We start from the raw sequence: 27089 nt of genomic DNA, 5'->3' as shown, positions 1-27089 counted from the left end.
AGCCATATCATACGCCATAGGCGCTTCGATTACTGGGGCCAGCTTTAATAGTAATTTGATATTATCTCGCGGGCCAAAGATAATTCCACCGCGGGCCTTGAGTTTGACATATATGATTTAACGGAATAACAGATAAATAATAAACAGATAAACAGATTGCACTACCTGTATGTATAATCTATATTTTCATTTATATTTATCATTATTATTGTTATGAGCAGAGAGACAACATCTGCCGGAAGTAAATTCCTTGTATGTGCACAGGTACTTGGCGATTAAAGTCTGATTCTGATAAAAAGTATTAAATTTTAGATAATGAATTAGCACCCCAGCACAAATTTTGCACTCAAGTCTCAAACCCTGTCCTTCTGACTCAACTGTAGGCTACCCTTTGAATTAGAGCTGGTGTCCTAAAAATCCACATCCCTGATTGATAAACATTGAAGGTTAAATTTTGTGGCAGAGGGGTAGACAGCTAGGCTGGAGACCCCAGGAAGAAGGACTACAGGCCATTCAAAGACAGAGTCAAAGTCAAGCTTACCATCATATGCATGTGCATATGTATGCTCCGATGCAATTAAAAAACAACTTACAGTGGCATCACAGGTTCTTAGCAGAATTCACAAGAAAAACAACAACAACAGAAATTATACATCTTTTTTACAAGATCACAATTAGGACAAAAAATGTCAATTTTATTTCAAAGTGATCAGAGTGGTGGTAGTTTGTGAGATATTCAAGATAAATTGTCTAGTCAGAAGATGTAGCTGAGATCCAAGGATAAGCTGCGTGCTGGGTTGCCAATTCCATATTTAATTAAATAAGGAAATAAAGTACTAAACTTTGAACTGTTCCTCTGGCTGATGAAGAGGGTCACGGCTTGCTGGCTACAGATGGAGCAAGCTGAATGGTGTTGTGCCAAAAGTGTAAAGTCCACAAGGTATGTACACTAAAATCACAAACTGTCTCTCATAACTACTCCTTGAACAACAGAATGATAAAAATGTAATTTCTGAACTTGTCTCTGAATGTACTATGGTTACTCAACAGATTTAGAGTTGTACAGCAGGCCCTTCGGCCCACTGTGTACCTGCTGACCCTCGTGCCTACCAACAGTAACCCAGCTTGCCTGTGTTAGTCCATATCCTTCTACACCTTGCCCGACCAGATGCCCTTCGAATGTTGCTACTGTTCCTGCCTCCTCCCATCTCCCCTGGCAGCTCTTTTTCAGATAACAACTGTTCTGTGTGAAGAAAATTAACCCATCAAATCCTCTTTAAACCTCTTCCCTCTGTTTCGGCACAACTACCACAGGGCAACTGACTATCCACCCTATCACTGAATCTCATAATTTTATATATCTCCATCATGTCATCTCTCTGCCTCCATCACTCCAGGGAAAGCAGGCCCAGCCTATCCAATCTGTTTATAACTCAATCCTCTAATTCACAGCAATACCCTGGTGACTCATTTCTCCAATTTGATTCCATGCTTCCTGTAGTGTGGTGACCAGATGTGTCCTGACCAGTGTTTAAAACCTATAGTAGAAGCAAAGATGACAATGACCATCAGAAGTCAGTGAGAGAAACAATCCCACATTGTCACTTGTTAAAATGACATCCCCTTCTCTCAATTTCCCACCCTGCCACTTGTTAAAATGCCAAGCATCTCTCAGTTCCTCCATTTCCACCACATCTGCTCTCAGGATGAGGCTTTTCATTCCAGAGCTAATGAGATGCCCTCCTCCTTTAAAGAAAGGAGCTTTCCTTCCTCCACCATCAATGCTGCCCTCGCCCACATCTCTTGCATTTTGTACACGCCTGCCCTCACCCCTTCCTCCCGCCACCCCACCAGGGATAGGGTTCCTCTTGTCCTCACCTATCACCCCACTAGTCTCTGCGTCCAGCACATAATCCTCTGTGATGAGAAAATCTGCAAATGCTGGAAATCCAGAGCAACACACACAAAACATTGGAGGAACTCAGCAGGCCAGGCAGCATCTATGGAAAAGAGTAAACAGACATCGCTTCGGGCCAAGACCCTTCATCAGGGCTGATAATTCTCTGTAACTTCTGCCATCTCCAATGGGATCCCACCCAAAGGCATACCTATGGAAAATAGCACCAATGGCAAGCACTGAAATTGCACCCCTGTCCAAAAATCTGACACCCATCTTTTAGATAACTTTACCATAGTATCAGCTCAAAAATACAAATCAAGCTCATTAATCTTTTAATTAACAAATTATGGCACTACATGAAAATTATAACTGCACCTTCCTTGCTTTCACTGATGCAAATTGGTCTATGATGTGATTAAAGTCAGTTTTTTCACTTTCTACACTCAGTAGAGCAAGATCACAGACCCATGGAGGCTCTTAAATATGGAAGTATTAGTTTTAACTTGCTGAAGCTGGTGATGAAAACTGCGGTGGTTAGCAATATCTGAATAGCAATGCGAAGATTGGGAAAGACGCTCTCATCTCCATACTGAACAATAATTCAAGAAGCTCTTCAGGTCTTGATATTTTCATGTTGACCCACCTTGATAGCAACAATCTGCAATCCAAAATTTCTTTATATAATTGCTGTCCATCAACATCAGAGCTGTACAATTCGCCCAAATTTTCACACTTCTTCTTTAGTCAGGGGTCACCAACATTTTTTACACCACAAACCGGTTTAACATTGACAATATTCTCGCTGACCAGCCGACGGGGGGTGTTAATCACGACCGGAATATGGGTGGTAAGTCAACTATAAGTCACTTATAAGTGACTAATACATTCAATTTCATTTCTAAAAGGGTTTATCTAATGGATTTAATATTAAACCCACAGCACATATATTCCTCACATGAATATAGTGATGTCAATTATAAGTGAATAGCATCATAACATTTTAAGTAACCTTTCGATATTAAACACACCGCATATTTTCCTCGTATGAACATATAAAATCATTGCAGCACACCAATATCGCTGAATCAGTGGGAATTCGTTGTTTCCCTGCAACAAAACAGTCCCATCAAGGGGTGATGGGAGACAGTGATACTCGAAGGTGGTTCCTTATGTCCAGCCTATTCCGCAATTTAGTTTTCACTGCTCTCAGCACTTGCTTCTGTCTCGCTTGCTCATGTTTTTTCCGCTCAAGAAACTCAATGGGTTTGTTTTTAAGTGCAGGGTGCTTCGACTCAAGATGCCGAAGCTGTTCTGAGGGCTTCATTACCTCATTTAGACAGCCTCCAGGCCCGAACTCCAGCTTCCCGCCCGCCCGCCGCTAGACACCTTGGCCAGGTGTGGCTGGTCATGGTGGGGGGTGGGGGGGTGGCAGGGTGAGAGGACAAGGTAAGGGCCGTTGGTCCCTGTACCGGGGGCCATGGCAGTCACAGTCCAGAGAGAGCGACTGACCGAGCGAGGAGTGCAACAAGTGTGCCCTTGTAGGCAGGTAGAATCTATCGGCCGACAAAAGTTTGGCTCAAGGAATGACTTTCAGTAGATCGCAGCGAGGTAGCTGCTCTGCTACTTATGAGACCCTGAGCCTCAATTAGGTCGTCTGTGAATATTTTAGCACCGGGTTCCCCACAAACATTCAGTGTGCTAAACAAGTTTAGAGGCGGCGCCCATCTGTCCGCGCTCCAGGCCAGTATCAACGGCACTTCTCGCCGACCGTGCGAGGCGGCCAGTTACCCGAGTCCAACCAGTGATCCCTGGCACTAGGGTAGCACTGCGTTTAGGCGACTGATGACCTCGTGTGCGTTTAATTTCAACAGTGGGTGTGACAAGGAATGAGGAAAGGTACAGCTGACTCATATAATTTCATATCGCCAAATCATATCGTTTCCTCGTGGCCCGGCAGCACATGCTTTGCGCCCTGGTGGTTGGGGACCACTGCTTTAGACTGTTACTGTCAGCACCGTAACACAGTCCCTCGACATCGAGAAGGAACCCAAACTTGGCGTCAGTGTCATGCAAACGAGCGAACCTTTCGGCCATTTCTCTGTGAAAGCGGTCGAATATTCCCTTCATGACTCTTTCCATTTCCTCCTTAGCTGTTAACCCAGCATCTCTCGAGTTCTCATCAGCCATTCGTTTCTTTCATCTCTGACGTCTTTCAACTTCAATATTTCATTATTGACAGAGGCTGACTCCTTCTTCGACTGACTCACTGACCAACACTTCTCTTTCATCATAAAAGTGAACTCGGAGGCCTTTCAAAGCCAGGGCAGCATCGTGGAAGATCATGCTAGGATCCTGCAGCCTCTTTTGAATACGGACAATGCGAATGAGTACTTTGTTCCAAAATCCTAGCAAAATCAGAAAATCGTAACTCAACGTGCAGTTGTACAGCTGCCTTGCGTTACTTCTTGTTTCACTGGCCTTGTTTTCATTGTCTACCATGTCCTGGAGGACTTGAAGTATCTCCTCAAGGTACTTGTTGACGGGCTTCACTGCTTCTGTCCTTGCACTCCACCTGGTTTCGGACTCCAACTTAACAATCACAGGCACGGCGTTTTTGAGTTTTTCCCAGCACTGTGTTGAATGAAAGAAAAACACATAGAGAGCTTCGAAGGTTCCAAAAAACATGACCATCATTGTATCCTGCTTGGCTGCATGTACACCCACCAAGTTGAGTGAGTGATTGTCACAATTCACAAACACTGCCAGGTTGTTTTTCTCACTTATTCATTGATAAACATCACTTGTGTCCAGCCATCACAGCAGCGTTGTCATAGCACTGTGACCAACAATCTTATAGCTTCATTTCGTCCTTCTCTAGCTGTTTCAAGATGTCTTCAACCAAGCTCTCAGCATCCTTCTGGCTTATCTGGATAAAACCAAGGAAGGACTCTCTAACACGGACTGTTTTCCTCTCAAAATCAACTTCCATATACCTCACTACTTCTGACATCTGCTCACGGTGCGCCTGATCAGGAGTCAAGTCAAACATGAGACCACCTTGACTTTATGAATGCTTCTCAGTAAACTCTGGTGAACAGTGGATGCCATCATGTGCATGAATTCGTTCTGGACACCCGGTGAAAAATAAGACGTGGATCCAGGATGACTTTCCAAATGAGTGAGGTGTTCTTTTATGACAGGGTCAAAGATGGCCAGTAGTTTCAGTAAACCAAGGAAATTTCCCACATTGGAGTCATCGTCTAGTTGAAGTGACTCCCTGTGTCCTTGCAAAGCCAGATTCTGAGTCGCAAGGAATTTTATACAGTGAAGGATTCTCGTCAAGATATCATGCCACTTCTGCTTTTCCTTCTCAATCTGTAACTGAGATACCACGTCAATAACTCCTCTGTTTCCAGCTAAATTTATTTCCATTTCTTTCCACTGTGTGAAGCATTCCTGATGATTCTTGGCATTTTCATGAACACTAATCCTTTCAGGTGCTTTTCACTGGCTGAATCCACTTTCCTGCTCCAATGAGGATTGATGATCTGACTGGGAATAGAGAAGACAACGGATACAAAATGCAGATGTTTTAGAAGGGGAATAGACCAGCCATGAGTGAGTCACTTCCACACCACGACCATTTCCCAATTTCCTCTTGAACCAAGTTTTGTTCATTGAGTGGTTATTTATTGGTAGGAAAGGCCCCTTACTGTTCTGGAAATACTTCGAACCCAGCTTTATTATTTCTGTTCTCAACGCATCAGGCAGAATTGCTTTTCCAGTATCCTTGTCGAACTTCAGAAGTCCAATGTCATGCTGTTCAATCACTTCTGGTATGACAGTTCGAGGCTCTTTGACACCATCCAGTTCACTAGGTTCAGTGTGGTCAGGTTCAATCTTGTCAATAAACTCAACATCACCACCACCACCATCGTCTTCCCCTCCTGTCATGTCCACGTTCTCTGTGGCAGCCTCACTCTTAATCTCGCCATACTCGGATTTATCTGACTTGACTTCCTCCTCGGCTTGTGATGCACTTGTACTCGATCCACCTTCTGATTCTAACAAACTTGTAGTGGGTGCAGGCCACTCCATGGAACGTGTCGAACTACTTGTTCCGGGCTTTTCAAAGAAGGGCATGAAGAACTTGCTCGACTTCTTAGCTTCCTCCATCTCCAACTTTTGTCTCTTCTGTCCTTCAGCTCCACTTCCCTTCTTCGTGAAGAAACATTTCATGGTCTTCTTACACAATGCTCTGAAATAAGGCCATCCTAGTGCTTCTCACCCATGATAATCAAAGACAGATCATACATCTGAAGAAAATTCTTTTTTCACTATCTGAGGATGGCTTGTCTGACTTTAATAGAAAATACTCAGTTGTGCCCCCCTTCAAGTGGTGCCCAGGGCACGTGGCATACCTTAGATACACCACTGAACAAATCTTTCCCTCCCTCCCACTTTCCGCAGGAATTGTTCCCTACACTACTCCCTTCTTCATTTGTCCCTCCCCACTTGTCCTTGCAAGTGGAACAAATGCTGCACCTACCCCTACACCTCCTCCCTCACTTCCTTTCAGGGCCCCAAACAGTCCTCCTCGGTGAGGCGACTCATGACTCTGTTGGGGTCATCGACTGTACCCAGAGCTCCCAGTATGGCGCTCTGGTGAGACCCGATGTAGATTGGGAGACCACTTCACCGAGCATCTACGCTCCGTCTGCCCAAAAAAGCAGGATCTCCTTGTGGCCGCCCATTTTAATTCTACCTCCCATTCCCATATGTCAGTCCATGGCCTTCTCTGCTGTCGCAATGAGGCTATAGTCAGGTTGGAGGAAGAACACCTTATATTTCATCTGGGTAGCCTCCAACCTGAGAGCAAGAACATCAATTTCTCAAACATCTGGTAACTGCCCCCCTTTACCATTCCCCATTCCCATTTCCTCTCTCATCTTAACAACACCTCTCCTGTGCTCCTCCCCCTTCACTTTCTTCCATGGTCTTCTACCCTTCTCCAGCCCTTTCTTTCACCAATCAACTTCCCAGCTCTTTACTTCACTCCGCCCCCTCTCCCAGTTTCACCTATCACCTGCCAGCTTGTTCTTCTTCCTTTAAGAGTCTTGGCCTGATTCAAACTCCGGAACCTTCACTCTGAAATCCGACGCTGATGCCACTATGCCACCAGCTGGCTCTCTAGTTAACAGCCTCTTAAACACCTTCTCAAGGGCAACTAGGGATGAGCAATAAATGCTGGCTCAGCTGGCGACACCATATCCCATAAATGAATTTTAAAAAACACCACTAACATATCTGCTAACACCACTAACATATCTGCTAACACCACAAACCCCTTGGCAGCCTGTTCTGGGCACCTACCGTTCTCTGTCTAAAATAACTTACCCCACACATCTCCTTTAAACCTCTCCCCCATCTTAAATGCATGTCTCTTAGTACTTGACCGTTGTACCCTGGGGAAAAGATGTACCCTTCTCATAGTTTTATAAAATTCTATTAGGGCTCTCCCAAGCCTCAGAAATGGGAGAGAAAACCACTCAAGTTTGCCCAAACCCTCCTTAGAAGTCCTACCCTCTAAGCCGAACAGCATCCTGATGAACATCTTCTGCATCCTTTTTGCAAAGCCTCAACATCATTCAATGGGACGACCAGAACAGTACACCATATGCACTGTGGCCTTTGAAAATGTACCACAAACATTCAACTAATTTAGAAATTGTGTGTTTTTGATATATTTCATTTGTACTTAAAATTAGAACGCAGCTGATTGACTGACTTAGAACAAGAAAACATGAACTTAGTTCACTACTCCGCTCTGAAAAAGACCGTCAATAACCCGAGTTCAATCTTCGCTGTTAACTGTATGTTGTTTAATCCTTAACCCCCTCCAGTCTGATAATGGAACCCCCCCCCCCCAAATCCTCAAACCGGCAACACCCAACCTGTTTCAAACACCCCGGAATAGCAACACACAACCGCACCGCACCGCACCCTCGGGTAGACGGACTGCCCTGGGCTCGCTCCAACACAACGCTGCGTCCTGTAACATTGCTGTGAGGGGTTACACTGGATACACCAGCCGGGCCTGCGATCAGGACACCTTGCACAGCCGCCTTCCCTACCACCTGACCCCGACCCCAGCAAAGGCACTCCGGGCTGTAAGATTCCCAATTCACCTGGCCTGCAGTCCCCGCCATCTTCTCAGCGCTGCAGAAGCGAGGCAGTTCACCGTCCAAGCAGCTGCAGCAAGGGAACGCCAAGCGGCGCGTATCTAATCTGTGAATGGTCAAAGTAGATATCAATCATAGGCACCCAGATTCTGGTTGGCTAAACCGACGTCTGCCCTCAATGGGCTGGGCGGGTGAGGAGCCGTGACCCCTCCTGACCGACTGACCGACCGACAAAGTTACCGTGTCGCGTTTCCCGTCGACAATGGGAAGCGCTTCGGTCTGGTCGAGTCGGGCAGCTTTGGCCGGATCTTATGCACAAAATCCGTCTTGGTGCAGGAATGCCTCACTGTTGGAGGAACCAAAATCAGAATCAGGTTTATTATTGCTGACATATGTCGTGAAATTTGTTTTCAGAAGAAGTACATTCCAAGGCATATAAATAAATTAAGTGATAGATAAACAGTCAATTAAGAGTTTGTGTTCACGGACCATTCAGAAAACTGATTGCGAAGGGGAAGAAGCTGTTCCTGAATCGTTGTGTGTGCATCGTCAGGCTCCTGTACTTTCTCCCAAATGGTAGAGAGCATATCCGGCTTGCAGTGGGTCCAGAGTGACGAATGATGCCTTTTTGGTGCATTGCCTTTTGAAAATGCCTTTGCTCGATGATGGGGTGGGTTGCGCTCGGAATGAAGCTAGCTGAGTCTACAACCCTCTGCAGCCATGCATTGATTTAACCAAAGCCCGTCTGCTCTGATGGATAGAGAGGATCCCATAGTACTAATCTGGAGAAGGGCGGTGGTCCATATCTGGGTCTGTAAAGTCATGAAGGACTTAGACAAAGGGTCATTTTCATTTGTCAGTGAGGTTGACCTCTTGGGGTGTAGAGATTTAAAATAAAACAGCCCTTTGGCCCAACCTGCCCACACTAACCAAGATGCCCATCTAAGCTAGTCCTATTTTCCTGCATTTGACCTGTATCCCACTAACCTTTCCAATCCATGTACTTATCCAAATGTTTTTAATGCTGTTATTAAACCTGCCTCAAGCACTTCTCCTGCCAGCTCCTATATATTGTGGATGTGAGAGGATAGGTTCATTATAGGGGTGTCTAGAACACAGCCTCAGAATAAGGGGATGTCTCTTAAAAATGAGATGTGGAAGAATTTCTTTAGCCAGAGTGTGATGAATCTGTGGAATTTGTTGCCACAGAGGGTGGTGGGGGTGAAGTCATTGTGTGTATTTAAGGCAGTGGTTGATAGGTTCTTATCAAGACGTACAAAAAAGCTGGATGAACTCAGCAGGTCGGGCAGCATCCGTTGAAAGAAGCAGTCAACGTTTTGGGTTGAAAAAATCAGCAAAGATTGAATGACAGAGCAGACTCGATGGGCTGAATGACTTAATTCTGCTCTGTCTTATGATTGCTACACACCACTCTCTCACTCAGGCCTATTTAAATATTACTCTGCTCTCACCTTAAACCACTGACCTCTAGGTTTGCCGAAAAAGCTGTGTGCATTCACCCTATCTATGTCCCCTCATACATCTCTCTTAGATCACGTCTCAGTCTTCAACACTCCATGAAATAAAGCCTTAGGCTGCCCAACCTCTGCTTATGACTTGATTCCTGCCAACATTCTCGTAAATCCTCTTTGCATTCTTTCCAGCTTAATGACATTTTCCCTATAACAGCATAACCAAAGCTGTACACAAAATTCCAAATTGACCTCACCAATGTCTTGTACCACTGCAACATAATGTCCCAACTTACACTCAATGTCCTGACTGATGAAGGACAGAATGCCAAATGCCAACTTCATTACCCTGTCTACCTATGACACTGCTTTCATCCAAATATGTACTATGTTAATTGGTGTTGAGGAAAAATGTTTGAAGTGATAACACGTAGAATTGGGAGTAGAGTATCTGGCATGGATTGAGAAATAGCTAAAGAGATAGAAAGCAACAAGTGGGAATAAATGGATCTTTTGGGCTGGCAACTGAGATTGGGTCCATTGGGATGGGTGATTAGGTCCTGCAGTTTACCCTATCTACACCCCTCATAATTTTATGTACCTCAATCAGATTCTCTCTTAAGCACCTTTACTCCTGGAAAAACAAACCCAGTACTGACCCTTATCCTTATCAATTAACTTAGTGTATGACCACACAAATCCTAATTAATCAAAATTACCTGCAAAGGTATTGAAACACTTTATTATATCAATTGCAAATATCCCTGTAAATTATGTTGATCTGGAGTCAATAATTCCTTTTGGACCAGTACTCACCCAAACTACTCTCACAACTCTGAGATAAGAGATCTCCAGTTGGCCAAATGATTGGTCCTTTTCCCTGCCCCAGGGCCAGGCTCTTCCTTGCAATAGATGGTGTCCAGGATTCTTACTGGTTTATCGCCTAATTGCCCCGGGCACTGTAAACAAAGCTTGTGAGGTTTGTTATCCACAGAAGCCTAGCCAGGTGGAGGAGAAAATAATTTAAGTAGGAGATGAAAAAATATTTTTAAAAACTCATGCTGGAAATCTGAAATAAAAACAGAAAATGCTGAAACGACTCTGTGACAGGCAACATCCATGGTCATAAAGTCATAGTCACAAAATACATATTTTGGACTAACTGTTTCTTGCCAGCCAAGATGCCAATCTAAGCCAGTCCTATTTGCTTAAGTCTGGCCCATATCCTTTGTTTCCTATCCATGTAGTTGTCCAAGGTCGGGGACTATTTGGCATGAACAAGAGAAAATCTGCAGTTGCTGGAAACCCAAGCAACACAAACAAAATGCTGGAGGAACTCAGGAGGTCAGGCAGCATCTGTGGAAAAAAAGTACAGTCGACGTTTCGGGCGGAGACCTGCCGAAGGGCTCGACCCGAAACGTTGACTGTACTTTTTTCCCACTATTTGTCATGGTTTCCTTTTGTTTCGTAGCTACAGACTTTTGTGAAGTTTGTTTGTTGAAGATCACCATTGTCTTGGGCACCGGCAATAGGAATGTTTCTTACCGCTCGGTGTTGCTCAAGTCATTGTGAGGTTGCTAAGACGTGGAGAGTGGTGATGTTGATTAGTGGGCGCGTAGGGGGGGATTTCAGCCTCAACAAACTTAAACCTTCATTACAAGCTAATACTTCAGAAGTTTCATCCCACACTCGGCAGGTTTGGTATTGTCTCGGACTCGGGGCGAGAGCAGAGCTTTTGCTCAGAGCGAGGAGAGCAAAGGTTTGGCGTGCGTGTTGTGCCTCACGGGCTAGTAAGACAAGGCGAACAACGGCCTTTCACGCAACCCTGGAAACACAACGAGTCGGGAGGCGCGGGGGATTTCGAGAGAAGGGTCTTTTAGACCAGAGGTAATAACAGTTTGGTGAAAATTAATACCGAACTGCGGATAACATTGTCACCAGTTGGTGGTAATAAAGTGAGTGGAGGTAATTAAAGTTATGTAGATGAAAACATTAGTTGAATAATATCACAAACACAAGAAAATCTGCAGATGCTGGAATTCCATAGCAACACACAAAATGCTGGAGGAACTCAGCAGACCAGGCAGCATCTATGGAAAAGAGTAAACTGTCGACGTTTGGCCGGGACCCTTCATCAGGAATATGTGGTGTCTTCACAAATACGCATCCTGCTGAAAATATGTGAATGAAAGTGAATAGGGTTTCTTCTAAGATTAGATTGGAAAATCGCGCAGAGGTTCCAAAGCATTGACTTTTCATTGATGATTATAAATCAGCCGATGTGGGGAGACGGATAATGACCTATAATGAAAGGGATTCCCCCTCCCCCTCCTCCCCAAACAATATTCATTTCGTAACAATCGCTCTTTCTTGAACTATCTTGCGCCTCAGGGGTCGGTAGCCACTGCAGTCTTCACGTTGGACTCCAGTTACCTGCAAAATGGCGAGAGAGGTCGTTTCAGGCGAGTATTGAGGTAATTTTTTTTTTGCTAGCTGAAGGCTAAATATTAACACCGAAAATTATCATTTCCTCTTCATATTTTCAGTTAAAACACGTGACCAGGGTTATCGGTAACTCTATAATCAAATATTATATTCATGGTCAGATCTGTAAATCTCCTCAGAAATGAGGTGAACCTTTATCCTAATGCACTTGTGTTCCGGGGGGGACGAAGGAGGGTTGGGGACAGTACCCAAGTGCAGGAATGGGCATAAAATCTATCGAACAGTTTCAATTCCATCATAAACCATGACAGTAAGACTTTAGCACAGGAACCCTGAGGCAAGAGAGATATTATGCTTCATGTGGTGTGTTTCCTGAGATAAATGGGCAAGTTGGAGCACTGACAGCTTCATTCCTAGTACAAGATGTATCTATTCATGGTACCTGGACTTTGTCAGCAGATATTGCCAGACCTGAGTGTGTGGAGAGTCAATCAAGCTATTGAGTCTGGAGTACCGTTTCCATTCCCTGAAGGATGTCCATGGTTCCAGTGTCATTTTTAAATCAGTCTGGTAGTTTCATGTTTACCAATACCAATTATGGCTTTTTAGTCCATATTTATTCCACCACAAATTAAAATTCATCAGTTGTGCTGGCGAAATTCATGTTCGTATTTGGATGAATTGTTCAAGTTTTCTTCAGTTTGCGTATAAGGAGAAGGTGGGAGTGGAGGATGCTATCACGTATTTGCTGCACAAATCCCTCTCTCACCTAGATAGGGTCAGTGGTGCTGTGAGGATTACATTCCTGGACTTCTCTAGTGCCTTTAACACCATCCAGCCCAAGATCTTAAGGCACAAACTAACGGAGATGGGAGTAGACTCTCACATGGTGGATTGGATAGTGGACTACTTGACAGATAGACCTCAGTATGTGCGGTTGGGAGACTGTAGGTCTGACACGGTGGTCAGCAGCACAGGAGCGCCGCAGAGGACCGTGCTCTCTCCAGTCCTGTTCACCCTGTACACATCAGACTTCCAATATAACTCGGAGTCCTGCCATGTGCAGAAGTTCGCTGACGACACGGCCATAGTGGGGTGTGTCAGGAATGGACAGGAGGAGGAGTTTAGGAAACTGATACAGGACTTTGTGATATGGTGCAACTCAAACTACCTGCGTCTCAATATCACCAAGACCAAGGAGATGGTGGTGGACTTTAGGAGATCTAGGCCTCATATGGAGCCAGTGATCATTAATGGAGAATGTGTGGAGCAGGTTAAGACCTACAAGTATCTGGGAGTACAGTTAGACGAGAAGCTAGACTGGACTGCCAACACAGATGCCTTGTGCAGGAAGGCACAGAGTCGACTGTACTTCCTTAGAAGGTTGGCGTCATTCAATGTCTGTAGTGAGATGCTGAAGATGTTCTATAGGTCAGTTGTGGAGAGCGCCCTCTTCTTTGTGGTGGCGTGTTGGGGAGGCAGCATTAAGAAGAGGGACGCCTCACGTCTTAATAAGCTGGTAAGGAAGGCGGGCTCTGTCGTGAGCAAAGTACTGGAGAGTATAACATCGGTAGCTGAGCGAAGGGCGCTGAGTAGGCTACGGTCAATTATGGAAAACCCTGAACATCCTCTACATAGCACCATCCAGAGACAGAGAAGCAGTTTCAGCGACAGGTTGCTATCGATGCAATGCTCCTCAGACAGGATGAAGAGGTCAATACTCCCCAATGCCATTAGGCTTTACAATTCAACCGCCAGGAGTAAGATATGTTAAAGTGCCGGGGTTGATTGTATTTAATGTATTTAAGTAAACTACTTAACTTTTTAAAAGCTATTATTAATGCTTTTTGAGAGAGTGATTTAGATGCATATCATATTTTTACTGAGTTAAGTATTGTATGTAATTAGTTTTGCTACAAGTGTATGGGACATTGGAAAAAATGTTGAATTTCCCCATGGGGATGAATAAAGTATCTATCTATCTATCTATCTACAGATACGTTTAAAATTGTGAGAGGCATAGATTAGGTGGATGGTAATAGTCTTTCTGCACCACCCCCCCCCCCCCCAGAGGAGGGGAGTCCAAAACTAGGGAGCATAAGTTTAAGATGAGAGGGGAAAGATTTAAAGGATGTGATTAAGCACATTGATGAAGGAAGAGCAGTAGATGTAGTGTATATGTATTTCAGCAAGGCATTTGATAAGGTACCCCATGCAAGGCTTATTGAGAAAATAACGAGGCATGGGATCCAAGGGTACCTTGCTTTGTGTATCCAGAACTGGCTTGCCCACAGAAGGCAAAGAGTGGTTGCAGACAGGTCATATTCTGCATGGAGGTCAGTGACCAGTGGTGTGCCTCAGGGATCTGTTCTGGGACCCCTACTCTTTGTGATTTTTATAAATGACCTGGATGAGGAAGTGGAGGGATGGGTTAGTAAATTTGCTGATGACACAAAGGTTGGAGGTGTTGTGGATAGATAGATAGATAGATAGATAGATACTTTATTCATCCCCATGGGGAAATTCAACATTTTTTCCAATGTCCCATACACTTGCAGCAAAACTAATTACATACAATACTTAACTCAGTAAAAATATGATATGCATCTAAATCACTCTCTCAAAAAGCATTAATAATAGCTTTTAAAAAGTTCTTAAGTAGTTTACTTAAATACAATCAACCCCGGCACTTTAACATATCTTACTCCTGGCGGTTGAATTGTAAAGCCTAATGGCATTGGGGAGTATTGACCTCATCATCCTGTCTGAGGAGCATTGCATCGATAGTAACCTGTCGCTGAAACTAGTGTGGAGGGTTGTCAGAGGTTACAACGGGACATTGATAGGATGCAAAACTGGGCTGAGAAGTGGCAGATGGAGTTCAACCCATATAAATGTGAAGTGGTTCATTTTGGTAGGTCAAATATGACGGCAGAATATAGTATTAATGGTAAGACTCTTGGCAGTGTGGAGGATCAGAGGGATCTTGGGGTCTGAGTCCATAGGACGCTCAAAGCTGCTACGCAGGTTGACTCTGTGGTTAAGAAGGCATACGGTGCATTGGCCTTCATCAATTGTGGGATTGAGTTTAAGAGCCGAAAGGTAATGTTGCAGATATATAGGACCCAGGTCAGACCCCACTTGGAGTACTGTGCTCAGTTCTGGTCGCCTCACTATAGGAAGGATGTGAAAACCATAGAAAGGGTGCAGAGGAGATTTACAAGGATGCTGCCTGGATTGGGGAGCATGCCTTATGAGAATAGGTTGAGTGATCTCTACCTTTTCTGCTTGGAGCAACAGAGGATGAGAGGTGACCTGATTAGAGGTGTACAAGATAATGAGAGGAATTGATTGTGTGGATAGTCAGAGGCTTTTCCCCAGGGCTGAAATGGTTAGCACGAGAGAGCATAGTTTTAAGGTGCTTGGAAGTAGGTACAGAGGAGATGTCAGGAGTAGGTTTTTTATGCAGAGAGTGGTGAGTGCGTGGAATGGGCTGCTGGTGGCTGTGGTGGAGGCGGAAATGATAAGGTCTTTTAAGAGACTCCTGGATGGCTAACTGGAGCTTTGAAGGATAGAGGGCTATGGGTAAAGCCTTGGTACTTCTAAGGTAGGGACAAGTTCGGCACAGCTTTGTGGGCCGAAGGGCCTGTATTGTGCTATATGTTTTCTATGTTTCTATGAAACTTTTTCATGCAGAGGATGGAAAGAACTGTCAGAGAAAGTGCTTGAGGTAGGTAAATTAGAAGTATTTAAGAAGCATGTTGGAGTGGCAGGGCTTGACAGCAGATGGCCTGGAAATTGGGATTAGTTAGGTGGGCTAAAGGGCCAGTACCCATGCGGTATTGCTCTATGACTCTAAGATTCTGTAAGTTGGTCCAGTATCTTAAATGTTGTATCTCTGTATCAGAAGGTTTATATTTCAGTTTCCAATCCACAATATCTGCTTAAATGTCCCTAAAATGTTATAATTGTACTCGATCTCATTCCACCACTTCCCCTCCAGATATCAACCTTAGCTGTTTAAAAATAAAATCCCCTTTAAACCTAATTTCTCTCACCTTAAACCTATATATTTTTTTTATTTTTGATATCCCTACCATTAGAAAAAGCTTGCCTTCTGTGAGCAGAGCTCCAGTGCACTGAGAGCCTTCAAATACAAGGGCCCTGAAATTGTTGGTAAACTAGCAGTGTCTGTTACTCAGACTTATAATTCATATCATACCGTCCTTGATAATACATAAGCAGTTTGATAAAATGTGCTGGAGTTTCTCGCAGTCTTATCTCTAACCTTGGCTTTATCTCTACAAAGATACTTTGGAAACAAGTAACAGAATTCATAGTGTTGCGCAGCATCATCCAGCCCATGACAACCATGCTGAACTTTTTGCCCACTTTTTTACTGATCCAAAAGATGTGGGCTTTACAGGGTGAGCCAGAATTTAATTGTCCAACCCTAATTCTCCTGAGAAGTTGGTGTTGAGCTGCTTTCTTGAACCTTTGAAGTCTTTGAGGTTTGAGATAATATCGGGGGCACACACGATACTGTTGGGGAGAGGTTTTCAGGACCTTGATGGTGAAGGAACAGGGATATATTTCCAACTCAGCATGATGGCTTGTAGGGCAAAATTCAGGTGGTGGAGTTCCCTTGACCTTCTAGCTGGTAAAGGTGGTGGGTTTAGAAGGTGCTGTTCACGGGGTCTCAGTGAGTTGGGGCAGTGCATCCTGCAGATGGTACAAAATGCTGCCTCTGTCCATGTAGTAGTGGAGTAAGTGGATGGGTTGCCTAACAAGTGTCCTGTATGTTATCAAGCTTCTTCAGTGATGTTGAAGTTACACTTGTTCATGCAAATGGAGGGTGTTCTATCACACTCTTGACTCGAGCCTTGTAGATGATGGACAGACTTTGCAGAGTTAGGATATGAGATACTCACTGCAGGATCCCTGTCCTCTGAGTAGCTCTTGTTAACCACACTATGTATATGCTGCTGCCCTCACCCGCATCCCCTCCATTTCCCAGACATCCGCACTCAACCCATCTTCCCACCGCCTTAACGGAGAGAGTTTCTCTTCTCCTCATGAGCCTCCACATCCTACAGCAACTTCCACCATCTTCAACGGGATCCTACCACCAAACACATCTCTACCTCCGCCCTCCCCCACACTCTCCACTTCCTGCAGGGATTGTTCCCTCCATGGTTCCCTTGTCCGTTCCTCCCTGAGCACTGACCTCCCTCCTGGCACTAGCCCTGCAAGCAGCAGAAGTACTACATTTCTCCCTCACCTCCATTCAGGGCCCCAGGTGAGGCAACACTTCACCTGCAATACTGCTGGGGTTGTCTCCTATATCCAGATCTCCCATTGTGGACTCCTCTACATTGGTGAGACCTGATGTAGATTGGGGGATAGCTTTGTCAAGCACCTCCACTCCATCCACAAAAAGTGGGATTTCCCTATGGCCAACCATTTTAATTCCTATCTCCATTCCCATTCTGACATGTTGGTCCATGACCTCCTCTTCTGCTACTCGGAGGTTGGAGGAGTGACACCTCACATTCCGTCTAGGGAGCCTCCAACCTGATGGCAAGAACATTGATTTCTCCAGTAATTTTTCCCCTTTCCCCTTCCCTCTTCTACAATTCCCCACTCTGGTCTCTGGTCTCTGACCTCTTCTCCTCACCTGCCTATCGCCTCCCCCTGGTGCCCCTCCTCCTTCCATTTCTCCCATGATCTATTCTCCTCTCCTATGAGATTCCTTCTTCTCCATCTGTCTGCTTCTCCCACCCACCTGGCTTCAACTATCAACTTCCCACTACTCTCCTTCCCCTTCCCCCTTCCTTTCCAGACCTGATAAAGGGTCTTGGCCTGATAAAAGATACAAAATCACAAAGCATATTTCAGTACAGTTCAGCTCAGCGTTCATTATCTGCAGGCTGTTCCAATTCAAAAATTGATCAAAAGTAGTAACAAAAAGGAGTGACCAGAACCGGAACACATTATAAACCTGAGAGTCCAAATCAGCATTCCATGTTGATTAAAATCTTCCCCCTTCTGCCTCCCCCCCTTACCGCTTCTTCAATTCCCCACTCTGGTTCCCCTCTTATCTCTCCTCTTCACTTGCCTATCACCTCCCCCTGCTGCCCCTCCTCCTTCCTTTTCTCCCATGGTCCACGCTCCTCTCCAATCGGATTCCTTCTTCTTCAGCCTTTTACCTTTTCAACCTATCACCTCTCAGCTTCTCACTTCATCCCCCCTCCCCACCCAAATGGCTTCACCTATCACCTTCTAGCTTGTCCTCCTTCCCCTCCCTGCACCTTCTCATTCTGGCTTCTTCCCCCTTCCTTTCTAGTCCTGATGAAAAGCTTTAGCCTGAAACGTTGACTGTTTATTCTCCTCAGTAGATGCTGTCTGAACCGCTGAGTTCCTCCAGCATTTTAGATGTGTTACCCTGGGTTTCCCACATCTGCAGAATCTCTTGTGCTTGTGTATAGGGCTATTCCAGTTCAGTTTCAGAAGCAGGTTTACTGTCACTGACGTACATTGTGAAATTTGCTGTTTTGTGGCAACAGTACAGTGCAATACTTGAAAAGTTACTGTAAGTTCCAATAAGAAATATATGAAAGCTAAATAAACAGTGCAAAAAGACAGTGAAGTATTGACCATTCGTAAGTGTGATGGTGGAGGGGAAGAAGCTGTTCCTAAAATGCTGCATGTGCATCATCATGCTCCCCGATGGTAGCAATGAGACAAGGGCACGTCCTGGTTGGTGAGGGTCCTTAATGGTGTGTGCCACCTTCCTGAGGCATTACCTTCTGAGGGTGTTCTTAATGGTGGGGAGGGTAGTGCCCATGACAGAGCTTGCTGAGACTACTACCCTCTGCAGCTGCATCGTAGCCTCCATACCAGGTGGCCATCCAACTAATCAGAATGATCTCCACGGTACATCTGTAGGATGTTGCTCGAGTTCCTGATCAATAGTAAAATATTGATAGTAGGGGAATTTAGTGTCCGTAATGCTATTCAGTTTCTGGAGTTGATAGTGTTAGTGATGTTGACAAGTGTGGGCAGGATGGTAGTTCAGGCAAGGAGATGTGAGATCTTAGGGTACCCAAGGGGCTTCTTGATGACTACATCTGCAGGAAGTGCACCCAAATTCAGCTCCTGACTGACAAGGTCAAGGAACTGGAGCTGAAGCTGGAGGCACTCGGGACCATCCGGGAGGCTGGAAATTTCAAAGATGAGTCTTTTACTGAGGTCATCACACCCAGGGTGCAAGCTTCAGATAGTAGATGGGTGACCACCAGGTGATGTAAAGGGAGTAGCAGATCACGGATTAGCTTCTTCAGTCATCTCAAGACCCACAAGTGACCAGATTAGCCTCCAGGAGAAGAATCATACTCGACTACGTGTGTTAGCTGATGATGCTGAGTGCAGGGTCCCCCTGTGACCATTCCCCTCAGCAAAAAGTGGTAACCTTTGGATACCACTGGGTGGACTTGAACTATCAGGGCAGAGCAGAGCAGCCAGGCCAGTGGTACTGTGGCCAGCTCTGAGGCTCAGCGGGAAAGGGTAAAGTCAGGCAGAGCGGTGATAGGAGATTCATACATAACACTTTCGGTACTGTATTCATCAGTCCTTTCGACTTTGCCCCCATGTTACACTTTAACTCATCCCACTAACTACAATTCTGCCCTTTCATCTGCCTGTCCCTCATTACAGTCTCACTGCATCGATTTCTATACCAACTGCCCCGTCCTCAGCCCTATCACTCTGGTTCCCATTACTCAATCACCTTAGTTTAAACCCTCCTCAACAGCTCTAACAAACCTGCCCACAAGGATACTGTTTCCTCTCAGGTTTCAGGTGTAACCCATGCTTTTTGTACAAGGCATACCTTCCTCAGAAGAGATCCCAACGATGCAGTAATCTGAAACTCTGCCTTCTGCACCACTTCCTCAGCCACTGTACCATCTGTACCATCATCCTGCTCCTGCCCTGTCTAGCACGCAGCACTGGAAGACATCCAGAGATTACTACCTTGGTTCTGTTTTTCAGCTTTTTCCCTAATGTCCTAAGTTCACTGCGTAGGACCTCTTCCCCCTTTCTACCTATGTCACTGATGCCCAAGTGCACCACAAATTCTGACTGGAGTACAGTAGATGATCTTCTAGCGCAGATAGAAATTGGCAGGTATGACGTTGTGGGCATCACTAAGACATGGCTGAAAGAAGATCACAGTTGGGAGCTTAACATACAAGGATATACATTGTATTGAAAAGACAGGCAGGTAAGCAGAGGAGGTGGGGTGACTCTGTAGGTAAAATATTAAATCAAATCCTTAGAAAAGTGGTGACATAAGATTGGAAAATGGAGAATCCTTGAGGGTAAAATTAAGAAATTGTGTAAAAAGTCCCTGATGGGAGTCATATATGGTCCCCAAACAGTAGCTGTGATGTGGGATATAAATTTCATTGGTCATGTAAAGGCATGTAATAAGGGTAATGTTATGATAGTAAAGGCATGTAATAAGGGTAATGTTATGATAGTCATCAGGATTTCAGTATGCAAATAGATTGGGAAAACCAGGTTGGTGCTGGATCCCAAGAGAGGGAATTTGTAAATTGCCTACGAGAAGGGTTTTTAGAGCAGCTTGTGGTCGAGTCCTCTAGAGGAAAGGCAATTCTGTATTGGGTGTTGTGTAATGAACCAGATTTGATTAGGGACCTGAATGTCAAGAAACCCTTAGGAGGCAGCGATCATAATATGATGGAATTCACCCTGCAGTTTGAGAGGGAGACGCTGATGTCGGGTGTATCAATATTTCAGTGGAGCAAATGGAATTACAGAGGCATGAGAGAGGAGCTGGGCAAAGTTGATTCGAAGGGACAGTAGCAGGGATGACACAAAACATCAGAGTCTGGAGTTTCTAGGGGCAATTCAGAAGGTGCAGCATAGATACATCCCAAAGATGAAGTATTCTAAAAGAGGATGGTGCAGTAGACTCCGGTCCGACTGTGTGAGCTGTTTTGGAGAGTGTTAGAAAGAGGTTTGGTTGTTTGGCCTGTAACATTCTTTTACTCTATTTTAAATTTTGGATATGGCTGTTTATATAACGTGTTTGGTCGCCACAAAGGAATTGTTTTCCAGCTTATCCCTTGTTTTGTGCGGCCGTTTTTTCCGTCTTTGCATAAACTGTTTGCTAGCATTAGCGGTAATAGAGGTGCTTAGCATGCTCTTCAAAGAAAAAAATGAACTGATAATTAGAATAGTGGCGAAGTTGTGGTAGGCCTAACAAGGGGGGACTAAGAGTTGCTTCGCGGTGTAGCTTACCAATGGAGAGAGCAGAGTTTACCAACTTTTGCTCAAGGCTTCAGTGAGGAGTTACCGGAGAGGAGTGGGTAAAGGTTTTGTAGTGGTTGAATAAAAGAAGTCACCATACTATAACTAATTAAATAAAGCAGGGAAAGTGCAGGACCAGGTGATGTGTTGTAGCTGCATGATGTGGGAGCTGGTGGACCCCATCGTGGTTTCTGGTGACCACATCTGCAGCAAGTGTTGGCTGCTCGAGGAACTCAAGCTCGAAGCTGATGACCTGGAATCTGAGTTTCAAACACTGCAGCACATCAGGGAGGGGGAGAGTTACCTGGATTCTCTGTTTCAGGAGGTAGTCACACCCATTAGATTAGCTGCCTCAAATTCGGTCTGTGACAAGAGGGTGTGACTGCGAGTGAGGTGGGTAGAGGAATCCGAGAGACAGTACTGGAGGAGTCTCAGCCCTTGAGTTTGTCCAACAGGTCTGAGATTCTTGCTCCCTGTGTGGATGAGAGTGGGGACTGTAGGAAGGATGAGCAACCTAACTGTGGCACCGTGGTTCAGGGAGCCATTCAAGAAGGGGGAGAGAAGAGAAATGTAGTGGTAATTGGGGATAGTATGGTCAGGGTAATAGACGGAGTCCTCTGTTGCGAGGATAGAGCATCCCAAAGGCTGTGTTGCCTGCCTGGTGCCTGGTTCAGCACATCTTATCTGACCTGCAGAGGAATTTGCAGTGAGCGGGGAAAGATCCAATGACATAGGTAAAGTGAGGAAAGAGGTTCTGCTGAGGGAATTTGAGCAGCTAGGGACTGAATTAAAAAGCAGAACCAAAACGGTGCCAATCTCTGGATTACTACCTGAGCCACATGCAAACTGGCATATGGGTCAAGAAGATTAGAGAATTAAATGATTGGCTCAAGGATTGGTGTGGGAGAAGTGGATTTGAGTTCATGGGAAATTGGCACCAGTACTGGGGAAGGAGGGAGCTGTATCAAATGGGATGGGTTCCACCTGAATCGTGGTGGGACCTGGATCCTGGTGAATTGCATAACTAGGGTTGTGGATCGGGTTTTAAACTAAATAGCAAGGAGGTGCATTCAACAGATTGGAGAAGTATGGAGAAAGTAAAAGTTAAAGTTAAAAAAGAGAAAAGTAAAGGTGGAGTGCAGAAAAGTCAAACGCATAAGAGACAAAGGCTACTAGATTTTAAAAGCACAATGAGTGTAAGGGCACTTTATCTGAATACCCGTAGTATTCGAAACTAGGTCAGTGACCTTGTGACACAAATCAGTATAAAGGGGTATGATCTAGTAGTCATTACAGAACCGTGATTGCAAGGTGGAGAGGATTGGGAATCAAATATCCAAGGATATCAGGTAATATGGAAGGATAGGCAGGAAGGTAAGGGAGGTGGGGTAGCGCTCTTAATTAAGGATGGGATCAAGGCAATAGTAAGAGATGATAGACGATCTAAGGTGCAGAATATTCAATCCATCCAGGTAAAGATTAGGAATAGAAAGGTAAAAAAATCACTGGTGGGAGTTGTCTATTGGCCAGAATAATAACAGTACAGTGGTACAGGCAATAAACAGAAATATCTGAGACATGTAAGAATGGAACAGCAGATATCATGGGGGACCTTAACTTGCACATAGATTGGATGAATCAAGCTGGTCGAGGTAGTCTTGAAGAGGACATCATAGAATGCACATATGATAGCTTTCTTGAACAGCATGTTAATGAACCTACAAAGAAATGTACTACCTTGGATCTGGCCCAGTGCAATGACATAGATAAAATTAGAGATCTTGTAGTTAGGGATCCTCTTGGAAAGAGTGATCACAGTATGACTGAGTTTCTCACACAAGTGGAGGGCGCAATAGTTTGTTTAAAAATCAGTGTATTATGCCTAAACAAGGAAGACTACAACAGGATGAGAGAGGAGTTGGATAGGGTAGACTAGGAACACTGGCTATATGGTGGGACGGTTGAGGAACAGTGGAAGACTTTCATCAAGATTATTCATGGTGTTCAACAAAGTATATTCCAGTTAAAAGCAAGGACAGTAAGGATGGGGAGAGCCAGCCGTGGATAGCTAAGGAAATAAAGGAAGGCATCAAACTAAATACTTGTGCGTACAAAGTCGCCAAGATTAGAGAGAAACTGGAAGATTGGGAAAACTTTAAAAGCAACAGCGAACCACTAAGCAAGCAATAAAGGGAAGATAGATTATGAAAATAAACTAGCACAACATATAAAAATGGACAGTAAAAGTTTTTATAATTATATAAAGCGGAAAAGGGAGGCTAAAGTAGGTCTCTTGGAGGATGAGAAGGGGGAATTGATACTGGGTATTGAGGAAATGGTGAAGGCTTTGCATGACTATTTTGTGTTGGTTTTCATGGTGGAGGACACATCTAACATGCCACAGAGAGATGATATGGATGCAATAGGAGGTGAGGACGTCAATACAATAGCTATCACTAAAGAGGTAGTGCAGAGCAAGCTTGTGTGCCTAAAGATAGACAAGTCCCCTGGTCCTGATGGAATGCATCCCAGGGCACTGAAAGAAATGGCAGAGGTTATGGTAGAACTTTGGTGATAATTTACCAAAATTCTCTGGACTCTGGGCAGGTCCTGGCGGATTGGAGGATGGCGAATGTCACACCAGTGTTCAAAAAAGGATGTAGGCAAAAGGCAGGTACTATAAGCCAGTTAGTTTAAAATCTGTAGTTGGGAAAATGCTTGAAGCTATCATTAAAGAAGAAATAGCAAGGCATCTGAAAAGAAATAGATCCATCAGGCAGACACAGCATGGATTCAGCAAAGGCAGGTCCTGTTTGACTAACTTACTGGAGTTCTTTGTGGATATAATGAGCTCAGTGGATAGAGGGGAACAGATGACCGTTATTTACTTGGATTTCCAGAAGGCATTCGGTAGGGTGCCACATAAAAGACTTACCCTTTAGATAAGGATGCATAGAGTTGGGAGTGATGTATTAGTATGGATAGAGAATTGGTTAACCAATAGAAAGCAGAGAGTTGGGATATATGGGTGTTTCTCTGGTTGGCAATCAGTGGTGAGTGGTGTGCCACAGGGGTTGGTGCTGGGCCCGCAACTGTTCATGATATACATTAACGATCTGGAAGACGGGACCTAGTATAATGTGTCTAAGTTTGCTGATGACACTAAAGTGAGTGGAAAAGCAAATTGTGGAGAGGATACGGAGAGTCTGCAAAGAGATACAGATAGATCAATTGAGTGGGCAAGTGTCTGGCAGATGGAGTACAATGTTGGTAAATGTGAGGTCCTCCACTTTGAAAGAAAAAATGGAAGATCAGGTTATTATTTAAATGATAAAAGATTGAAGCATGCTGCTGTGCAGAGGGACTTGGGAGGGCTTGTGCATGAATCACAAAAGGTTGGTCTTCAGATGCAGCAGGCTATCGAGAAGGCAAATGGAATGTTGGCCTTCATTGCTAGAGGGATTGAATTTAAGAGATTCTGGAGATGAAGGGGTTAGACTATGAAGAGAGATTGAGTCACCTGGGACTGTACTCGCTGGAATTCAGAATAATGAGACGAGATCTTGTAGAAACATATATAAAGGGACAGATAGATAGAACCAGGAAAGTTGTTTCCACTGGTGAGACTAGAACTAGGAGACATAGCCTCAAGATTCAGGGGAGTAGGTTTAGGATGGAGATGAGGAGGAACTGCTTTTCCCAGAGAGTGGTGAATATGTGGATTTCTCTGCCCAATGAATCAGATTTTTGCATAGTACGGGAATGAAGAGTTATGGGGAAAAGGCAGGTAGGTGGAGATGAGTCCATGGTCAGATCAGCTGTAATCTTATTGAATGGCAGAGCAGGCCCAATGAGCCAGATGGCTGACTCCTGCTCCTATTTCTTATGTTCTTATGTTTTTATGTGTCTGACCTGGGAAGTCAAAGACAGCATAAAAGGAAAAGAGAGGGCATATAATATTTTTAAAAATTGTGGGAAGTTACAGGATTGGGGAGCTTTTAGAAATCAATAAAAGGCAACTAAAACAATAGGAGAGAAAAGATTAAATATGATGGTAAGCTAGTCAAAAATATCAAAAAGGATACCAAAAGATCTTTTTAATATATAGAGTAAAAGGGAGGCGAGAGTAGATATTGGACTGCTGGAAAATGACACAGGAGAGTTGTAATAGGGGGCAAAGAATTAGTGGATGAACTTATTAAGTATTTTGTGTCAGTTTTACTGTGGAAGACACTAGCAGTATGCCAGAAATTTGAACGTATCAGGGCAGAAGTGAATATAGTTGCTATTACTAAGGAGAAAGTGCTTGGGAATTTGAAGGGTCTGAAAGTAGACCAGATGGACTAAACCCCAGGGTATCACAAATAACAAGGGTGTTGATACAAATCTGTGTAGTATACCTCCTGGTTACAGATTTTCAATCAGAACAGCATCCTTCCACCACTACTCTCTGTTGTGTATCACCAAGCCAATTTTTGATCCACAAGAGAGGCTGAAACTGAGAGCAAGAAAAATCAAATGCTGGAGGAAGTTGATGGGAAAGCAGTGTCCCTAGTGGCAAAGTGATGTTGACTTTTCAGGTGAAGACCCTGAAACTTGCCTTAGATCCCATATGCTTACCCTTGGCCATTAGGCTCTATAATGAGTCAACCTATAGCCGGGAAGTGATGACCCCCTCCTGTTAGACTGTTTGTGGTAACTTATTTTTTATTCTTTTTACTTCTCTTCTAATATTTATACCTGTGTACTTGTAATGCTGTAATTTCCTTCAGGAACAATAAAGTATCCACTTATCTATCTATCAATCATTAAACTTCTACACCAACCTACCATGTGGAACTTTGTGAAATGTCTTATTACAGTTCTTTTATTTTCTTTTTAAATCTTTTTATTAATTTTCAAACAAAACAGAGTAACAATAGAAATACAGAGAGATTGGGAATACAAAGTTAATAGGGCAGTATATACAAGTATAAACTATTGATAACACAAATATAACAAATCTCCCAAACTCACCCTGTATTTATACAGTAAGAAAAAAAAACCCAAATTGAAAAACATATAAAAAATAACTAACTTGCAGACTGAACTGAGAAAAAAAAGCTGGGCTATTATATTATAACGGATATAAACGGTAGTGTCAATAACTCCGCTCCTCTATCCAAATATTTAAAGGTAATAAAAGAGGTTCGGGAAAGATCGATTTAGCTCATATGAAAGTGTTGAATAAATAGTCTCCAGGTTTCTTCAAATTTAATCGAAGGGTCAAAAATAACACTTCTGATTTTCTTTAAATTTAAACAAGATGTAGTTTGGGAAAACCATTGGAATGTAGTTGGAGGATTAGTTTCTTTCCAATTCAATAGAATGGATCTTCTAGCCATTAATGTAACAAATGCAATCATCCGATGAGCTGATGGGGATAAATAACTATTATCCACCATTGGTAAGCCAAAAATTGCAGTAATAAGGTGAGGATGTAAATTTATACTCAAAACTGTTGAAATAATACCAAAAATATCTTTACAATATTTCTCTAAAAGAGGGCAAGACCAGAACATGTGAGTCAAAGAGGCTACTTCGGGATAGCATCTATCACAGATAGGATTAATGTGGGAGTTAAAATGAGCAAGTTTGTCCTTAGACATATGAGCCCTATGCACCACCTTAAATTGTATCAACGCGTGTTTAGCACATGTAGAGGAAGAGTTAACTAAATGTAGAATTTTCTCCCATTTCTTGTAGGTAACGGAA

The 27089-nt window shown here is 44.0% G+C and overlaps 2 protein-coding genes across 5 annotated transcripts in view; one reads left to right on the top strand and one right to left on the bottom strand.

Annotated features, from left to right (window-relative positions):
• The window catches only part of LOC140726267 (alcohol dehydrogenase class-3), a 30684-nt gene extending 22064 nt beyond the window's left edge, over positions 1–8620 (bottom strand). Inside the window, exons 1-3 of one of the 2 annotated variants that reach the window (XM_073042411.1) lie at positions 8572–8620; positions 8323–8428; positions 8089–8188 (exon numbers count right to left, since the gene is read on the bottom strand). In XM_073042411.1, the coding sequence (XP_072898512.1) occupies positions 8089–8109 (21 nt within the window). In that variant the 5' untranslated portion in view covers positions 8110–8188; positions 8323–8428; positions 8572–8620. Of the gene's footprint in view, positions 1–8088; positions 8189–8322; positions 8490–8571 lie in introns of those variants that run through there. The other variant, XM_073042410.1, reaches the window with a different exon arrangement.
• Positions 8306–27089, top strand: part of LOC140726268 (protein TBATA-like) — a 40023-nt gene continuing 21239 nt past the window's right edge. For 2 of the 3 annotated variants that reach the window (XM_073042413.1, XM_073042415.1), the window contains exon 1: positions 8306–8456. The gene's annotated coding sequence lies outside the window, so the exon portion shown is untranslated. Of the gene's footprint in view, positions 8457–11945; positions 12017–27089 lie in introns of all 3 variants that reach the window. The other variant, XM_073042414.1, reaches the window with a different exon arrangement.

The sequence above is a fragment of the Hemitrygon akajei genome, chromosome 4 (genome assembly GCF_048418815.1).
Source record: "Hemitrygon akajei chromosome 4, sHemAka1.3, whole genome shotgun sequence".
In the NCBI taxonomy this organism is placed as follows: domain Eukaryota; kingdom Metazoa; phylum Chordata; class Chondrichthyes; order Myliobatiformes; family Dasyatidae; genus Hemitrygon; species Hemitrygon akajei.
This window is presented reverse-complemented; position numbering and strand designations above follow the sequence as displayed.